At 38.5% G+C, this 16,230-nt stretch overlaps 1 protein-coding gene across 1 annotated transcript in view; it reads right to left on the reverse strand.

The window, feature by feature from the left end:
• galene overlaps positions 1-16,230 on the reverse strand; it is a 161,481-nt gene that overhangs the window by 142,525 nt on the left and 2,726 nt on the right. Inside the window, exon 2 of the mRNA XM_067159180.2 lies at positions 11,618-11,864. Within this exon, the coding sequence (XP_067015281.2) occupies positions 11,618-11,864 (247 nt within the window). The remainder of the gene's footprint in view (positions 1-11,617; positions 11,865-16,230) is intronic.

Below are 16,230 nucleotides of genomic sequence, written 5' to 3' on the forward strand. Positions count from 1 at the left end.
CTGCCAAGCCCACTGAAATGCATGCACCAACCGACCCTATGAGCGACATTTTCACACCATTCATAGCAGGGACTGGCTGCATAAGGAATGGTATTACTAGCATCACTCATACCTCACTCACTTTCATATTGTCAAAGCCAAGGATGAGACTGAGACAGGTCAATGAAAGTAACAATTTTATTCTAGCCCATACCAGAAGACATAGCGCACTGTAAACACTACATCTTACCAGCAAAGGCATTTTGAGCATATATAGCGCATAATTGAATCATATGTACCTACGGGCTTATGCTGAATACAGTACTTTTTACACTATTTAAAAATATACCAACAAATTCCAGGACATTGCTTTAATTATGACCCCTATTAAAGTAAGATTTTAGAAGATAGAATACACTACAGGCTGTAGTGAAAAAAGAAACATATCTCAGCTAACACATTTGGAAAAATCCGTTAGTCTCCTTTGATTTTTACTCCTAAGCTTCTTTTCTTCCCCATAGTTTTCAGCAACATTTATTGCTGTAAGAAACAGAGTCATTTATATTCGACTGACTCTGTATGTAGGTTCGAAACCACGCAGCCAAGATTCGTAAATGGTGCTTGTCATCCACAACTTCCAGGGTTGTTCTCGTACGTGACCGGTAATGAATTCACCCTCGAAAAGCAACGAGGCTTCGCCGATTTTCCGATCACTAGAAGTTTGTTTTTTGGTTCCCGTCATATTAGCTCCCAGCATCACTGTAACCCTTTCTCTGTTCCTCACAAACTACGAGAAATCAAGACATTCGTGTAACCGAATTTCGATTAATGGAGCTTCGAGATATCCAGGTTCGATATTGAATTGATTTATAAAATTACACTTTCGTATATTTTTAATTAATTCTGATGATTCTGATGTTAGGCGACTCGCCGTGTGGCACTGTGAAACAATCAATCTTTATACATGTTATCGTTGTATAAAACACGATGTTTGAATTTTGTCTGCTATCAAGGTTCCTGTTGCGGGAGTCACTTACTGATGACGGCCGTTCATAAAGGGTTAAAAGCTCTCCGAAGAAGTAAAAAAAATGTTCATCGTTAATAGACAGTAGTGAAGTCAGTTTTGAGGCAGGAAAACCAAAGACACGAAGAAATTTCCGTCAAGGAAATGTTCCTGAAAGGGCTCAGCGCGATCGTGATTGTGATTGTGATTCTCAGAACTAACAAGACAATATTGAATATTTAAATTAGAAAGTGTAAATAGAACTACCGACTTGAGCAGTGAGACTGAAACAGCATTTAAATTGCGCCTTTTAACAATTCAACATCAACTACTAAGAACGTTTGTTTATGTGAAGGTGGAAATATTTATGGCTTAACATATTGTACAGTACATATCGACATGTTAGTGTCTTATTGTCTTATAATAATTGTTCGTTTCACCCCGTATTTCATGCTTAGAGAATAATAAATATGTCATGTCACTCTTATTTCAATTATAAACATTCCATTTAGTATTTAATCACATATTTTGTATAATTTTCAGATCTGGGTGATATTAATACAACTTTGAAGGAAAAATAAATATCGACTAAATTTAGTTCTCTTTCTTTCTTTCTTTCTTTCTTTCTTTCTTTCTTTCTTTCCTTCTCCGTTTACGCTCCAGGTGTCATTTTTTTTCCTTCAGATTCAGCGAGCGATCCCACTTCTAACGCCTCAAGGACAGTATTCTGGAGCGTCAGACTTTGAGTTGGGAGGTACAACTGGCGAGGAGGATCAGTACCTCACCTAGGCGGCCTCACCTGCTTTGCTGAATAGGGGCATTGTAGGGGGCATGGGAAAACTGGAAGGGATAGACAAGGAAGAGGAAGGAAGGGACCATTGCCTTAAGTTAGGTACCATCATGGCATTTTCCTGGAAAAGAAGTGGGAAACACGAAAAACCATTTCGAGGATGGCTGAGGTGGGAAGCGAACACCCCTCTACTCAGTTGACGTCCCGAGGCGAGTGGACCACGTTCCAGCCCTCGTACCACTTTTCGAATTTTGTGTCAGCTAACCATGCTAACCACTAAACCACAGAGGCGTACTAAATTTACTTCCATGACAATACTACATCGTTCAAATTTCGTGGCAGATCCGGGAATCGAACACAGGGGCGGCACTACACCGCAGAGGCGGGCTGTTGTAAATCCTGTCATTACATCTTTATTGGCAGTATCAGTACAGTCAAGATTGCTTGATGCTAATAATAAAATTTAAAAGTGAGGGCCTACCTGATGTATAAAGAAATTCCGCTCGTCGATTCTTCTCCGGTGCAAACTATTCGCTATTTTAAACACTACATGCTAATCACTGTTAAGCAAAAACAATCCAGAACTTATGCTCTCCACTCCGCAACTGCTAAACGCGAACTGTAAACTAAAATTCCAAACGTGTCGGAATGGTCACAAGAAGATGTTACATGAAGTTAGGCGAATACACGTGAGTTTGCAATAACACCCGCCGCTATAACTTCGTCTACATTGTCTTTTTTTCTTATTGCGGGCATGTGAGCTTGACATTTTAAAATGCATTGAAACTTTCACTCCCTCAAAGGTTCATTGACCTTCAACTCACCATGAGGACTGAGAACGAATTAGCCCCAAGAGTCGGGATTAACGTAGAAAATTTGTAATACAATCATACTTTTATTTTCTCATATCATTAATTACTTCAGAACAGTGTTACTCAGATATTAATTTGGTCCCATTAAATTAATTGAATACCTGCCAGCAAAAATGTCGTAACCCTCAAAATGCAAATTTTTAAGGAGAGAAGAAAAACAAATAAACAAGCGAATTGTTTGTGAATGTTTATTCTACCATTGACAATTACTTTAAGGCCCGGTTGTATAAAGACATCTGACTGGAGATCAATTAAGAACTTAGTTCTGAAAATGAACTGAGATTACGACTTCATCGCGTTGTATAAAACTGAACTCGGTTTACACATGTGTAGTTCAAATGTAATCGGAGTTCAAAAAATTGGACGTGGCAACACCGCAAAACAAATGAAATACGAAATCGCTCGGCCCGTTGGATAATACTTAAATAGTGGGATTGACCTGGCCGTGACTGTCAACAAATGAAATACGAAATTGCCGTGACTGTCGAATAAGGAGAAGAAGATAATATTGTAATCTCGCGAAGTAAACATGGAAGGAACTTCACACAGAAAGAAAAGGGCGATCTGGTGGATATTGTACTGTCATGATACAAACATATAATAGAAAATAAAAGAACCTATATGGTGACATCAAAGTTGAAAGAGAAAGCCGTTGACTTGTCAATGTTAAAGAGCTCTCCAACAACCTTTTGAAAACTTACTGTAGCATAAAACCTAAGAGTTGTTAGGAACATATACATGGGTGACAGGGGATCATTTATTTGACTAGGTTTTTGTAGTGTGTCCCTTAACTTTAGTTCCAGTCGTTCCACAACATCTTTCGATAAACGAAATCTTATTTTGAACATTTCACACAATTCAATAATCGGATTCCGTCTGTGCCGAAAGACGCGAGGAGCTCGTTGTAAAATCAACTCTTCATCAGACGAAAAGTCAGGATAATCTGACATCCCTGCTAAAGAAAATATATATGTTTTTGTTTTGTAAACTTGAAACATAATAGAAAACTAAGTAACAACATGTTGGTATAGCAGTAGGCTATTGTTTATATGATATTCACATAACCTCACTTCTGAAAAAATCGAGCGATCTTTAGCAATATTATTTAACTACTAGCATTCAATATATTTATAACGCACCTCGATATTATTAAGGTACGGTATTCTTACGCAGATACGATACAAGGAAACACTCTTAAGTCTTCAGGTCTAGTTCAATGTTTAATATGAATGATAATGATCTAAGTTCAAAGAGATTAACCGACGAATATTCGGCAGTCAAATCTGAACTTAGATCAAGACGAGATGATCTTAGATTAGCGTTTATACAACGGAAAATCGAAGTTCAACTTGACTGGCAGCCATTTTTCCTCTTTAAACTCAGATCAAAAGTTTTATACAACCGGGCCTAAATGAGTCCACTAGTTAGTAATGCATAATAATTTTGACAATGTGCGACTTTAAAATCAAGATATAAGAGATGATCGTTGGACGTCCGTGCAAAAAGGTAGTAGCACATTTTTGCGCGTTACAACGTTTATGCTACTAAAAATATTTATAGCTTTTAATATAATTTATTGTTTTAATTCTGTATAAAAATAATGAAACAGAAACCACATTTCTAATTTGCATTACCCATTGTTAGAGTTGAACACGAGCTATATTGTTGCGAGAATGTTTTCAATGATGAGTAAACATTACATTGTCACTTCTTTGTCTTTAGGTTCTCATAAAAAGTTCGATATTTTTTTCAGGAATGTATCGACACATGTCTCAGAGATTAGCTTTCTTTTCCGCAGATACAGGCAATGGGTCTTTAATGGGAGATTCATATGTCTTACATTTTAATGCGTTATCAGACCTTTTATTATTGACTGTATTATATACGTACTATATGTATTATATATACTGTATATGCATATAAATATGTCTTGCTCTCTTTACATCCCAGTTCCGCCTGTTATAATAAGCTTGGATAGACCACCCAGACTGTATAAAACACGTTGACTTTCTTACATTGGCTTAGAACGTTTTTGCACCCACCTGTTCAGCAAGGATTTTCCCAGGCACTGATTTGTTATTGTGAACCGAATTCCGCTTGTATTTCTTTTCATTCCTCTTCCATTTACTATATTTAATTTTGCGTTTTCGTCCCCAATTTATATCGTTGCACATACTAGGACTTAGCGACACACGACTTTCCTCCTCTATTGATACAACGTTTCTGCACCCGCACGACCCGTGGCGAAATTTAAACAAAAGAAAAAAGGCGCTTAACGTTCATGTTTGCCAACATAACTTCCTACATGGCTCACTCTGACCGCATACATCGTTTATGCACGGAAACCCAGCATTCTAGAAAAGTGACGGTTAGAGCGTTTTTGCGGGCAGGTATTCAATTACCGTGTCTAAAATATAAATAACATTTCTAAATTCTTATGTACGAAAATCTGATGGGGCTAATCCCCTTTAGCCCTTAATGATGCACCACCCCTGATAGTTTGTAGGACTCAGTTTGCGCAAAGTGGGCTACAAGACACATGCGGAGAGAGCTGTAGGATAAGGATAGTCGAGGGAATGCTGAAAGGTGAATGGTCCCTGTGAGGGACTTGTGTAAGCAGGTGACGTTGCTTTGTTTACACAAGGAAGTGCTTGACGGGAGGGAAGACAGGCAGCTCTTTTTGTTGATGAGTCGTTCAGCGCAACGTATCCTCCCATATGACAGCGTCCTCGTCAGTTGCATTGCAATTTCACTACATCAGACTTCTATTGTGTATATAATATGTATATATATTTATCAGATCATGCACTAAATAAATGGATAAATAAATTTCCATCAAGATTGTACTGTATTTTGATCGTTAAACTCATCCATAAACGTTCAATAGACCAATACAGACAATACTCAACGTAAATAGTTAGACAATAGTCGAAACATGATCTCTGTTCGCTTTTAATATATGTGCCCTTAGATAATATTTAATTTCCTAGTAACAAGAACATTGCATTCCACTGCGCACGCAACTAAATATGAGAGAATGAGAAGAGAACAGCCAATCAAAATCCCTTTCTTGCCTTGGCTATGTCACGGCCAACTAGATCTACACTACCCAGAGCGACGCATCAAGTAGGCCGTGGCTATATGAACTACAATTTATTTCTTATCTAAGAGTCGTATTAGAGAGAATATAGTGTGATCTTTCTCCTGTTGTAATAGCCTACACTTTCCTTTCCTAGAGTTGGTTTATTTACTTCTAAATTTTAGAAGTACAGCATAAAACATTTGATTATTTAAAGAGAGATCAATTCTCATATGCCACTGTTACATGCAGTTTCAGATTTTGTGTTATTCATAAAGTGATAAAACGTAAAGTGTACAGTTAATATGAGTCATTACAGTTTACGTATATTGTCCTATCGTACAAAAGAGTTCGTCTTATCTTATTCATATTTCCATCCCCTCTTCCTACTTGTCCTACATTTGGTGATTTGTAGGTACATGCCATTGTCATTCACTTTCATCAGAAGATCTACTCCCGGCTACACCCAAGGGCCAGCGTTCAGAAAGATGCCCACTTCTGGACTAACTGATGTAATGTATTATGCACTTTATATAAGGCGTGATGAAAAAGTTTCCTTTGGGCCGATGACCTTAGATGTTAGGCCCCTTTAAATCACAAGCATCGTCATCATCATCAAAAAGTTTCCGTTTGAGCGCGTTGCTGCAGCGGACATGCAACGTAGCTCGACTCCTATGCGGGTATATAAGCACGGACATGTAGGCAAAGGGATTAGTGTGGCGGTCGTGTGTGTGTGTGAATGAAATGCGGTCACGTGAACTATGGCGACGTGATTACCAAATGCGTCCAAACAGGACCAACGGGCTGTTATTCTGTTCTTGGCTGCCGAAGGACAAACACCGGTGGACATCCATCGGAGAATGAAGACAGTGTATGGGGCAGCATGTCTGTCGAAAACCACCGCTGTGGGATGGTGCGCCAAGTCCCGTGCGGGTCACGTTTCGATACAAGACGCCGGTCGATCTGGACAACAATAAGACAGCCCTGATCTCTCACGCCTTCGGTCCTCTCAAAAAGGCCTTGAAAGGTCGAGTATGCGCAGTAGGTGGTTACGGACTTCTTCACGCAGCAGAACACGTTGTTTTACCATATGGGGATCTTCAACCTGCTCACAGCGATTTTGCCTGATTGACATCCCGTCGAACCAAAAGTTTATGATCGCTCCTTAACTTATAGCGTTACTGAATCGATATACTTAGACACACAATTGTTGTGTTGCCCCCGGTACGAATATCTATATATTAAAAAATTGATGAAAACGAAAGTCAGTCAGTCTGGCCATTCTATCCGGTCGATTTCCTTCATTTTTTTAACTGAAAGGTATTCATGCACAGATTTGTCATCAGGTACTATAAATCACTTAACTTCCGCCTTCCTCAAATTATTTGATTTTTCAATTTTTTTCTCATTGAAGCAATCATAACTTTCGTTCTAATTGAGGTACGCAGTTCGTTTTGGTCTAAAAACGCTCAGTGGATCAAGCGCTTTCTTTTTAGGTAATAACTACTTAAATTGGTAGATTCTGAGAAAAGTTATGAGTACATTTGTCTCCATGACGAAGATCTCTGAAGGACTTTTTAACAGTTCGGCGCGTAGTGTTGTTCCAAGGAACGTTTAATTCAATTTCTTTGTGTGGTGTATTTTCAAGTGTTTTGTTGACATAATATTACATTCTATTACCACAGCAGATCACGTGCTTCATTTCATTAACTTGAAACTTTGCAAATACATCCGTGAGGATAGTAACGAACAACACCATACTTTGTACATTGCGGGCGGAGCCAGCGGGAAACTGCTAGTAATAATAACAACTCATTTTTCGGAATAGATTCAGTTATTGTTAAAGAGGGTTTTGTAAAAAAAAACAATATTTTGAGAGAGATACAAACTATTATCTCAGTTTCATTAAGCACTTCAGTTTCTAATCTCAGCAACGAATACTGACATTTACAAGTCGGATCGTGTAATGTTAGAAGGTTGAATCGTTGTGGTAGGTTAGAGAATCTGAAAAGGTACGTGGATAGACTAAAATTAGATATAGTTGGTATAAGTGAAGTACATTGGCAGGAAGAGTAGGGATTTTGGTTAGGCGACCGCATAATTATCAACACAAATGCAGGAGTTGATTTAATAATGAATAAGAAAATAGGGCAGCGAGTAAGCTACTATCTCCATCTGACGAGTCTCTGAATCAACAGCACCTCACCGCGGACGAAACCGATGTTTATTGTCAGCCGTTGAGACTTGAGACAGGCGCATGTGCGGCAGCCAGGTTTTCCCCTCACACCTCTTACCCCGCATCCTCAAGATTTCTCGTAGAAATTTGTCCCATTGTCCTATTTATAAGAATAGGAAAGCGAAAGTCAACAAGCCAATGAACAAGCTCCAACGCGCTCAATGAATGGGCATAACAAATCAAGAATAATAATAAAATAAATAACCATTGGCAATATTCTTCAAAAACATAATTGATCAGCAGTGTTCTTCGCAAATGAGCGAGCAAACTTCTCCAACAATAGCGAAGAAACATTGAAAACCTCCACGAGGAAACAGTCAAATCTGAAATACAAATTCCATGTGAAGAACATCCGGTAAACGGACACTTAGATACTTTGACAACCTATCTTAACTCGTTTCGGCAAAATTTGCCGTATAAATAAATTAAATCACCGCACCTCTGAGCACTGTAAGCAGGTGATGAGTGTATGCTATTCATCCAGTGACGTTGTGCCTACGTCACAGGCCATGAAGGCTGGGCGAAGTTCTCCCAGTCACTCTCGATCACTGCGGTGATACACGAGTTTGAAATGGAGGCACAAATCCACGTCATTTCCAGTTTACGTTATAAGTAGAGCCCGGATTTTTATGCACTGATAGGTTAGAATGCAAATTTACTGAAGCCAGTAGCAAATATAGTCTACCTTCACAACGACTAGGTTACGGTGTTTGCATAAACATTAGGGGAACGGCCCATCAGAACCCCTGTAATTTATGTTACTCTTGCTACATTATGGAAGCGCGGGTGGCCGACACTTCCTACTAACCAAATTAGTTTGCAATCTAACCTGTTAGTGCATAAAAATCCGGGCTTTAGTTATAAGAAATAAGTTATTTACGTCATTACAGTTTATGTCTTTTGACCGGATACAATGAAGAGTGTGAGCCTCCGTAGCTCAGGCGGCTTCTCACCGCTGGATACCGTGGTTCAAATCCCGGTCACTCCATGTGAGATTTGTTCTGGACAAAGCGGAGGCGGGAAAAGTGTCCTTAAATGCTGAAAAATATGAGGTTGTTTACAATAATTTCTCAAAAGCAATCCTGTCTAAACCACGCCTGGGACTTGAATTGCAATTATTCGGATGCAGGAACTTGATTATTAGCTAACGGCTCATAAATACTGAAAGATCAAGGGTGTACGGATACTATAACTGCCTACTCAGAACTACAAATGATCGGAATACAAGAATCAGCTGATTTTCATTTATATTTTCTTGGTACACTACACACTTTGTTCACGACTGTAGACAACAATGGCAATATTAAAATACGAAGAGTGACAATAATAAATAACAATACGACTCTTAAATATTTCGCCAATGAAATGCTGTATATTCTATTGAAATCCTTTCTTTAAACAACATTTACAACAGTATCGCGTTATTTAAAGAAGTGATTACCTTCGTGGTAGGTAGAACTGTTGAACTGCTATTTGAAATACCCTGTCAAATAGACTATAACCGCTGCCGAAGTTACGACTCTTTAATATCCCGTCATTGTAAGTATTTTATCAACAAACCTACTGATATTTTAATAATACTATTAAAAAGAAAGATGTATTTCTTTTTTCACGCAGTCCTAAATTACCGGTTGTAATATCTAGCGAACACCTACGGAACTACTCAGTGTGAAAACTGTAAATAAATACCACTAATCGCAGTTTACTACAAACAAGCACCAATATTTATGGAACTAAATGTATCACACAAACACAAAATTTGCTAAATTTCTACAATTATTAACTAATTTATCACAAGATAATACAGAGCTCTTGGAACAGCCCACCACTCGCTAGCACATCCAACAATCAATCCACGAGCGAGTTCGCCGTGCGGTTAGAGTTGCGCAGCTGTGAGCTTGCATCCTGGAGATAGTGGGTTCGAATCCCACTGTCGGCAGCCCTGCAGATGCTTTTCCGTGGTTTCCCATTTTCACACCATTCAAATGCTGGGGCTGTACCTTAATCAAGGCCACGGCCATTTCCTTCCCACTCCTAGCCCTTCCCTATTCCATCGTCGCTGTAAGTCCTATCTGTGTCGGTGTGACGTTAAGCAATTAGAAAAAAACAATCAATCCAAGGGAGATGTTCAATAAATTTCCAATTTCTTTGCAATCGTTTAAGAAAAGGCTAGGAAAGCAACAGATAGGGAATCTGCCACCTGGGCGACTGCCCTAAATGCAGATCAGGATTGATTGATTGATTGATTGATTGATTGATTGATTGATTGATTGATTGATTGATTGATTGATTGATTGATTGATTGATTGATTGATTGATTGATTGATTGATTGATTGATTGATTGATTGATTGATTGATTGATTGATTGATTGATTGATTGATTGATTGATTGATTGATTGATTGATTGATTGATTGATTGATTGATTGATTGATTGATTGATTGATTGATTGATTGATTGATTGATTGATTGATTGATTGATTGATTGATTGATTGATTGATTGATTGATTGATTGATTGATTGATTGATTGATTGATTGATTGATATTTATACGTAATGAATTACAATGTTCACTATAACATTTTAAGAGGTACTTTAGAAATATTTCTAATATAATACGAAGTTACGGTGGATAAGCTGTGGCTTGTGGTTGCTTAGTTTCGTCAGCTTTTATGCCCGAGAGGAAAGTTCGAGAAGGCTCTGGACGAAAACCAGACACAAATTATCTGATGAACTCGTCAACAATCGAATCATGCTTTCCGGGAATAAAATCAGTTAGGTTATTTATTTGAAGCCATGCTCTACTTCTATCTAGTAGATACATTTAAACTGTCCTTCTACTTTAATCTTGGATAGTAAATACCGGTGTCCTCACTCATGATGAAACTGCCTCGCCATTTAGAGGCTAGCTATCGTCATGGGAAGGCCGATAAGTATTAAATACTATTTTCAGAAATTCAGTGAACAGGGAAAGTCACACAACACTACAACACAGTGCAAAACTAACCAGTAAACTTACATTACATTTTGCTGAATGAATAACAGGACTTTTTAAATGGAAATACTGTCATATCCATCCAAGGAATTGAAAAATAAGCTTGTACGCTTAAATCCTGTACCTTCGTAGATTGTAACACAAAAATAATAACGTGTCACTTTTCTTTGAATGAATAAATGCAAGAAAACAAAACGAACTGTTTATAGTGAGTGGAATATCTTGAAAAGGTCAGGTATGTTTTTGCGATTATACTGTTTTATTTTAAATACTGTACCCCAATCAACATTTCGCTGAGTACTGGAGGAGAGCTTGCTACGTAAGCTGCCCAAAAATACGTCAGATAAGCCTGGCCGCACTGAGCTAGCTTCAAACGTCCAGCTCTGTCGTAGAACAACCATAGTAGACACCAAGCAAGAATGCAGGTCTGTATGCCTACTAGTTCAGCGGATGATGAAATCGAAAGAGTATATGAACAGAGAAAAGATTTAATACAATAAGGAGATATGGAACTAATTGTGATCGGAGACTGTGGTAAGCCAACGAAGAGGAGGTAGTGTAGTAGGAGAATTGGTACTGGGACAAAGGAATAAAAGAGGAAGTCTGCAGTGATCATAATTTCCGGTAAGGAGAGGGATAGCCTCTGACTGTTGTTACTTACCGATGGTGGTGATGACGATGATGGAGTAGAAGAGCGCCCCAGACAGTGTCCACTGCACAGTGGTCTCGTCCTCGTTGCCATCCCAGCCGTCCGACTTGATACACCGCACCAGCTCCTTCTCGAACAGCTCCAGCTCTGCCTGCACGTCCCTCGTCCAGTTCTCCTGGTACAGATACGGCGACCCGTCCGTCAGCTGCCATATCCTGGCCGTCATGTTGCTGCGAATCTTGGAGATGTTGCGCTTCACCTGCAACAGTACCTTAATCTATATAGTCTGATGATTTGATGGGCTCAACACTTGGAAACAATTTATAATGATAAACCATACAAGATTTTCTTGCAGACAACGTAAATATGTCTAATGGCTGGGAGTCAACTGACAATTTGTGTTACGGAAGTGGAACCCTAGCAACTTCCTTTTCTCGTATTATTTCTGTACCGCGAGGTACACCCGCCCCGTTCATTCAAATGAAGCGCCTTGAAGAACGCCATCTGATATATGAAGGTCGCAACAACTAGTGCAAAAAGTTTGGACTTTTCTCTACAGATGTCTCTACTAAAAAACTGATGTTATGCCCTCTAGTGTGAAGAGGAATTATTAAAATTGTTAAGTAATTTTTTATTTTGAAGTTTCCTAAACTGGGTTGATTATGCTTTGTTTGCAACACTTCTATCTCTGTTCGCCAACTTCAAATATCGACCAAGAGAAAATTTTGTATATTTATTTTTAGCCAACAGGATCCGTCTTGTACCTTTTTGATTATCCAATAAAATTTGGAGGTGCGTCAGGCCTTAGCCCAGAGCTCTCTAGAACCTTCCTCTCGGGTATAAAAGCTGGTACCTTTTCGAGCCACCTTGTCTTATTGATCATCCAGTGTGCTGAGTGTGTGTTAATAGAGGAGGCGGGGGTGTCTCGCCCTTCATCGAGTATCCCTACAGATTAAGGTAATGGGAGCCATTTAATAACTATGTGATAGCTAGCCCGAGAGGAAGGTTTCCTTACTTAATAAGGTAACCTTAAATTTCCAATCTTCTAAAATGTAAATTTATATTTCTAATGTAAATTTGAAACAAGCCGAAAATCACTTAGCTAAAATTAGGGAATAGAGAGTGTGACACCCGCTCGAGTTTATTTAAAGATATGAACTTCATTATTGTTTCCGTATTGAATTGAGATTAACGATAAGATATCTATTAGGTTCAACCTTTTCAATACTAATTAGGTACGTGTTTATGTTACAAATACCTTTTATTCAAGTTTGGGACCGGTTTCGACATATATAATGTCATCATCAGCCATAAAAAGATCACAATATATAAGCAAAGACACAATCTGTAACTGACTACTCACACCCTCTCGAGTTCCCTATCAACTCGACCTCGAGGTGACCATGACCTTATAATCCTTTTCTGTCTGTAGCCTTTGTAACTTAAATTTTCTCCATCTAGTCACTTCTGTAGCATAGGATTAGCCTCTGCAACGTCGGGCCATGAGCCCAGTTAGGGTTTCAAGTTTCTAAGCGTAAATTTCAAGGAGAGCAATTGTCCAACTCTGCATCATTTTGATTTTGGGGCCAGTAACCTTTGCTGGCAGGACCTAGTGTTTACAGTGCACTTTGTCTTCTGGTATAGGCTAGAGCAATTTTGTTACTTTCATTGATCTGTCTCAGTCTTATCCTTGGTTTTGACAATATGAAAGTGACTGAGGCATGAGCGATGCTAGTAATACCATTCCTTACGCAGCCAGTCCCTGCTTAGCTCGGTCAGGAAAGCAACGGGAAACTACCTCACTCCTCATTTCCCTAGTACGCCTCTTCAGTGATGGCTAGGCCATCTATGACAGCTGATGGCAGAGCTGTTGAGGATCCAACCAGCCTTAGGGCTGAATACTGAACATACATACAACTCTAACCTGTGTTTTGTTTCCCTCAAAGGCCCGGTAGAATGGGTATTCGATACCCCCCGTAAAATTCAATTTTAATTCTTTTATGTTAAGAAGTTAGACTGTCGAGTGTCTAATGCCTGTTGCTCAGGTAAAATTTTCTGTCAAATTTATTGTACAATAATTTAATTTTATAAAATTCCTGTTGCTCGCGGACAAATTCAAGTTTTATAAAACCTTTGATAAAACTTTTCATAAAATAGGACATGTTCTATTCCGTAAAATTAATTTTACTAAACGAACCAATCAGCGAAGGTGACATCACGATGATGCTGGCGCTACGTCGTGAAAAGATTGTGAAGCTCGATTGTAAACAGACAATTCTTTCTAAAATGGCAGGATCTGGGTGGACTAAGGAAGCTGTTAGTGTTTCACTGGACGAATACCAGAAATATCCTTGTTTGTACGAAGTTAAAACGCCACTTCACCACAACAGAAATGCAAGAAGAGGGGCAGAGAACACAATCGCCGAATTCCTATATGAATGCTGGTCTTGTAACCTCAACTAATTTTCGACCAATGACAGCAATCCTCTACCTTCTTCTCTTCTTTTGATTCAATCCCGAGTCTAGCATTTCCCGGCATCTCTTTTCTTCCTTTTTACCACTGTACAACATATTATTGCAGCTAAAGCAGCAAGTGTTGCTTTGTTTGTTGGAGCCATACTCTCAAACACACTGTAAGTTGAACAGCTGATTCTTGGTTTAAAAGTTTATCGGTAGATGGCAGCACATACACATCTTAGTTCAGAAGTGAGTTCATAGATGGCCATCCTGACGCTTCCACGGATTTTATAAAATAATTTTAGCGTGAGCAATACAACTTGTTTTCGCCGAATTTTTATAAAATTAATTGTACAACAAATTGTATGAAACATTTTACCGTGAGCAATAGGCATAATACGGTGAATACTGTTTGAATTGTAGGTTGTGCTTTCTGATAGGCCTGGGCCGTTCTAGAACTAGGTTTCCAAGGGTAAAATTTGAATAGAAAAAGACGCTCTTTTCCTTGTGATGGTTAAATAGTGCCTTTTGGAAGGCGGTAACTTTGTGGTCTCCTAGATAGCTTGGTGGAGCAAAAGGTGCTCTTGGAAGATTATAAATACTCTAAAACAGAAATTGGGAGATCTGTCTGCTTTACTACTGAGTGGATGGAGTAACATTTGTAACATTGGGAGCTTGTCAATTGGCAATTTTGTTGATTTTCTGTTTTCTCCTATCTTGTATCTAAACTAACGAGCTAGTTCTGTGCCTGAAATCTTGTTCCGTTTTATTAAAATTCAGCATTAAGGGGAGTCGGAAACCAAAAAACATTTTAAAATTACATTTTCCAACTGTTGTCTTATTCAATTATTTGGACTCTGCTGATTAAAATGGTGTATAATTTATTTTAGTACGACACATGAAAGCATTTTAAAGAATTATTTTAAAAATCAATGCACAAGTGTTAAATTGGACAACTTAGACACGTTTCATTTTGAAAATAAAAATATGTCGAAACCTTTAATCTAGAAGGCTGTAGTTTTAACTGTTCTATTCCTGAATGTAATGCGCAGAGGTTTCCGGCACTGTCATAACTAGAGCCCGGATTTTTATGCATTAATAGGTTAGAATGCAAACTTACTGAAGCGAGAAGCAAGTATAGTCTACCTTCACAACGATTATGCTATGGGGTTTGCATAAACATGAGGGGTACGCCCATCAGAACCCCCTATAATTTATGTTACTCTAGCTACATCATGGAAGAGGGGGTGGCCGACACTTCCTACTAACCAAATTATTTTGCAGTCTAACCTATTACTGCATGAAAATCCGGGCCTTAGTCATAACAAACATTTCAATAGTTTCGATTAAATAGAGTTGCATTTTAGGCACTGTTGTGGGTAAATGTGTGAGGGAACATTTTGTTTTACTTTGAAATCATATTCTGAAAAATGACTTTCTTTCACATGTTTGACCCATTATCTCAGAAACTACACCGGATAGGCAGTTCATTGTTTGCAGAGAGTCACCTTGTTCCATGATACAGCTACTGAACCAGATTAAAGCACTTCACATATACAGTTTCTAATTTACATACATTTGTAATGACATTTTTTTGTTAACAATTTGGAACTTATTAAACAAATTCATAACTTTACAATCGCTTGATACAACCATTCCATCCTGGTTCAGTACTTGTGGAAAGGTTGTAAATACAAGTAGTAAAAATATCAAAGCTCTAAACTTAATACTTCCTGAGATAACGGGGCATCTTTTCTGTCAAATTAACATTATCAAGATACGGCTTACCGACTCACCTTAAAAAAACAGCCAAAAATGAAATATAACTCTAATGCTAAAGCTTTTAATTAATCTTTTGATTGTAGTAGATAGACCCAATCACGCCCGCAACTTCTTTCACCTCTGTCCACCACGGTATCCCCGTAACAATTTCCAATAACGTTATACTCTCCTCCGGAGTCCACAGATTTCTGCTAATACTTACACATGGTAAAATATATAAGAAGCAGTAAGCTGAAATCAAAGGAAGTACGTGATAAACAAACTACAATGGAGCACCCGTAGCATTTTCAAGTCGATTTCAATACGTTCCGCGTTTCCATGATACTATATCCGTATTGAGTACGATTCGATCCCACTTCCTAGTAGGATCGACTTTGAGACTCAAT

This window comes from Anabrus simplex, chromosome X (assembly GCF_040414725.1).
Source record: "Anabrus simplex isolate iqAnaSimp1 chromosome X, ASM4041472v1, whole genome shotgun sequence".
NCBI classification, from domain to species: domain Eukaryota; kingdom Metazoa; phylum Arthropoda; class Insecta; order Orthoptera; family Tettigoniidae; genus Anabrus; species Anabrus simplex.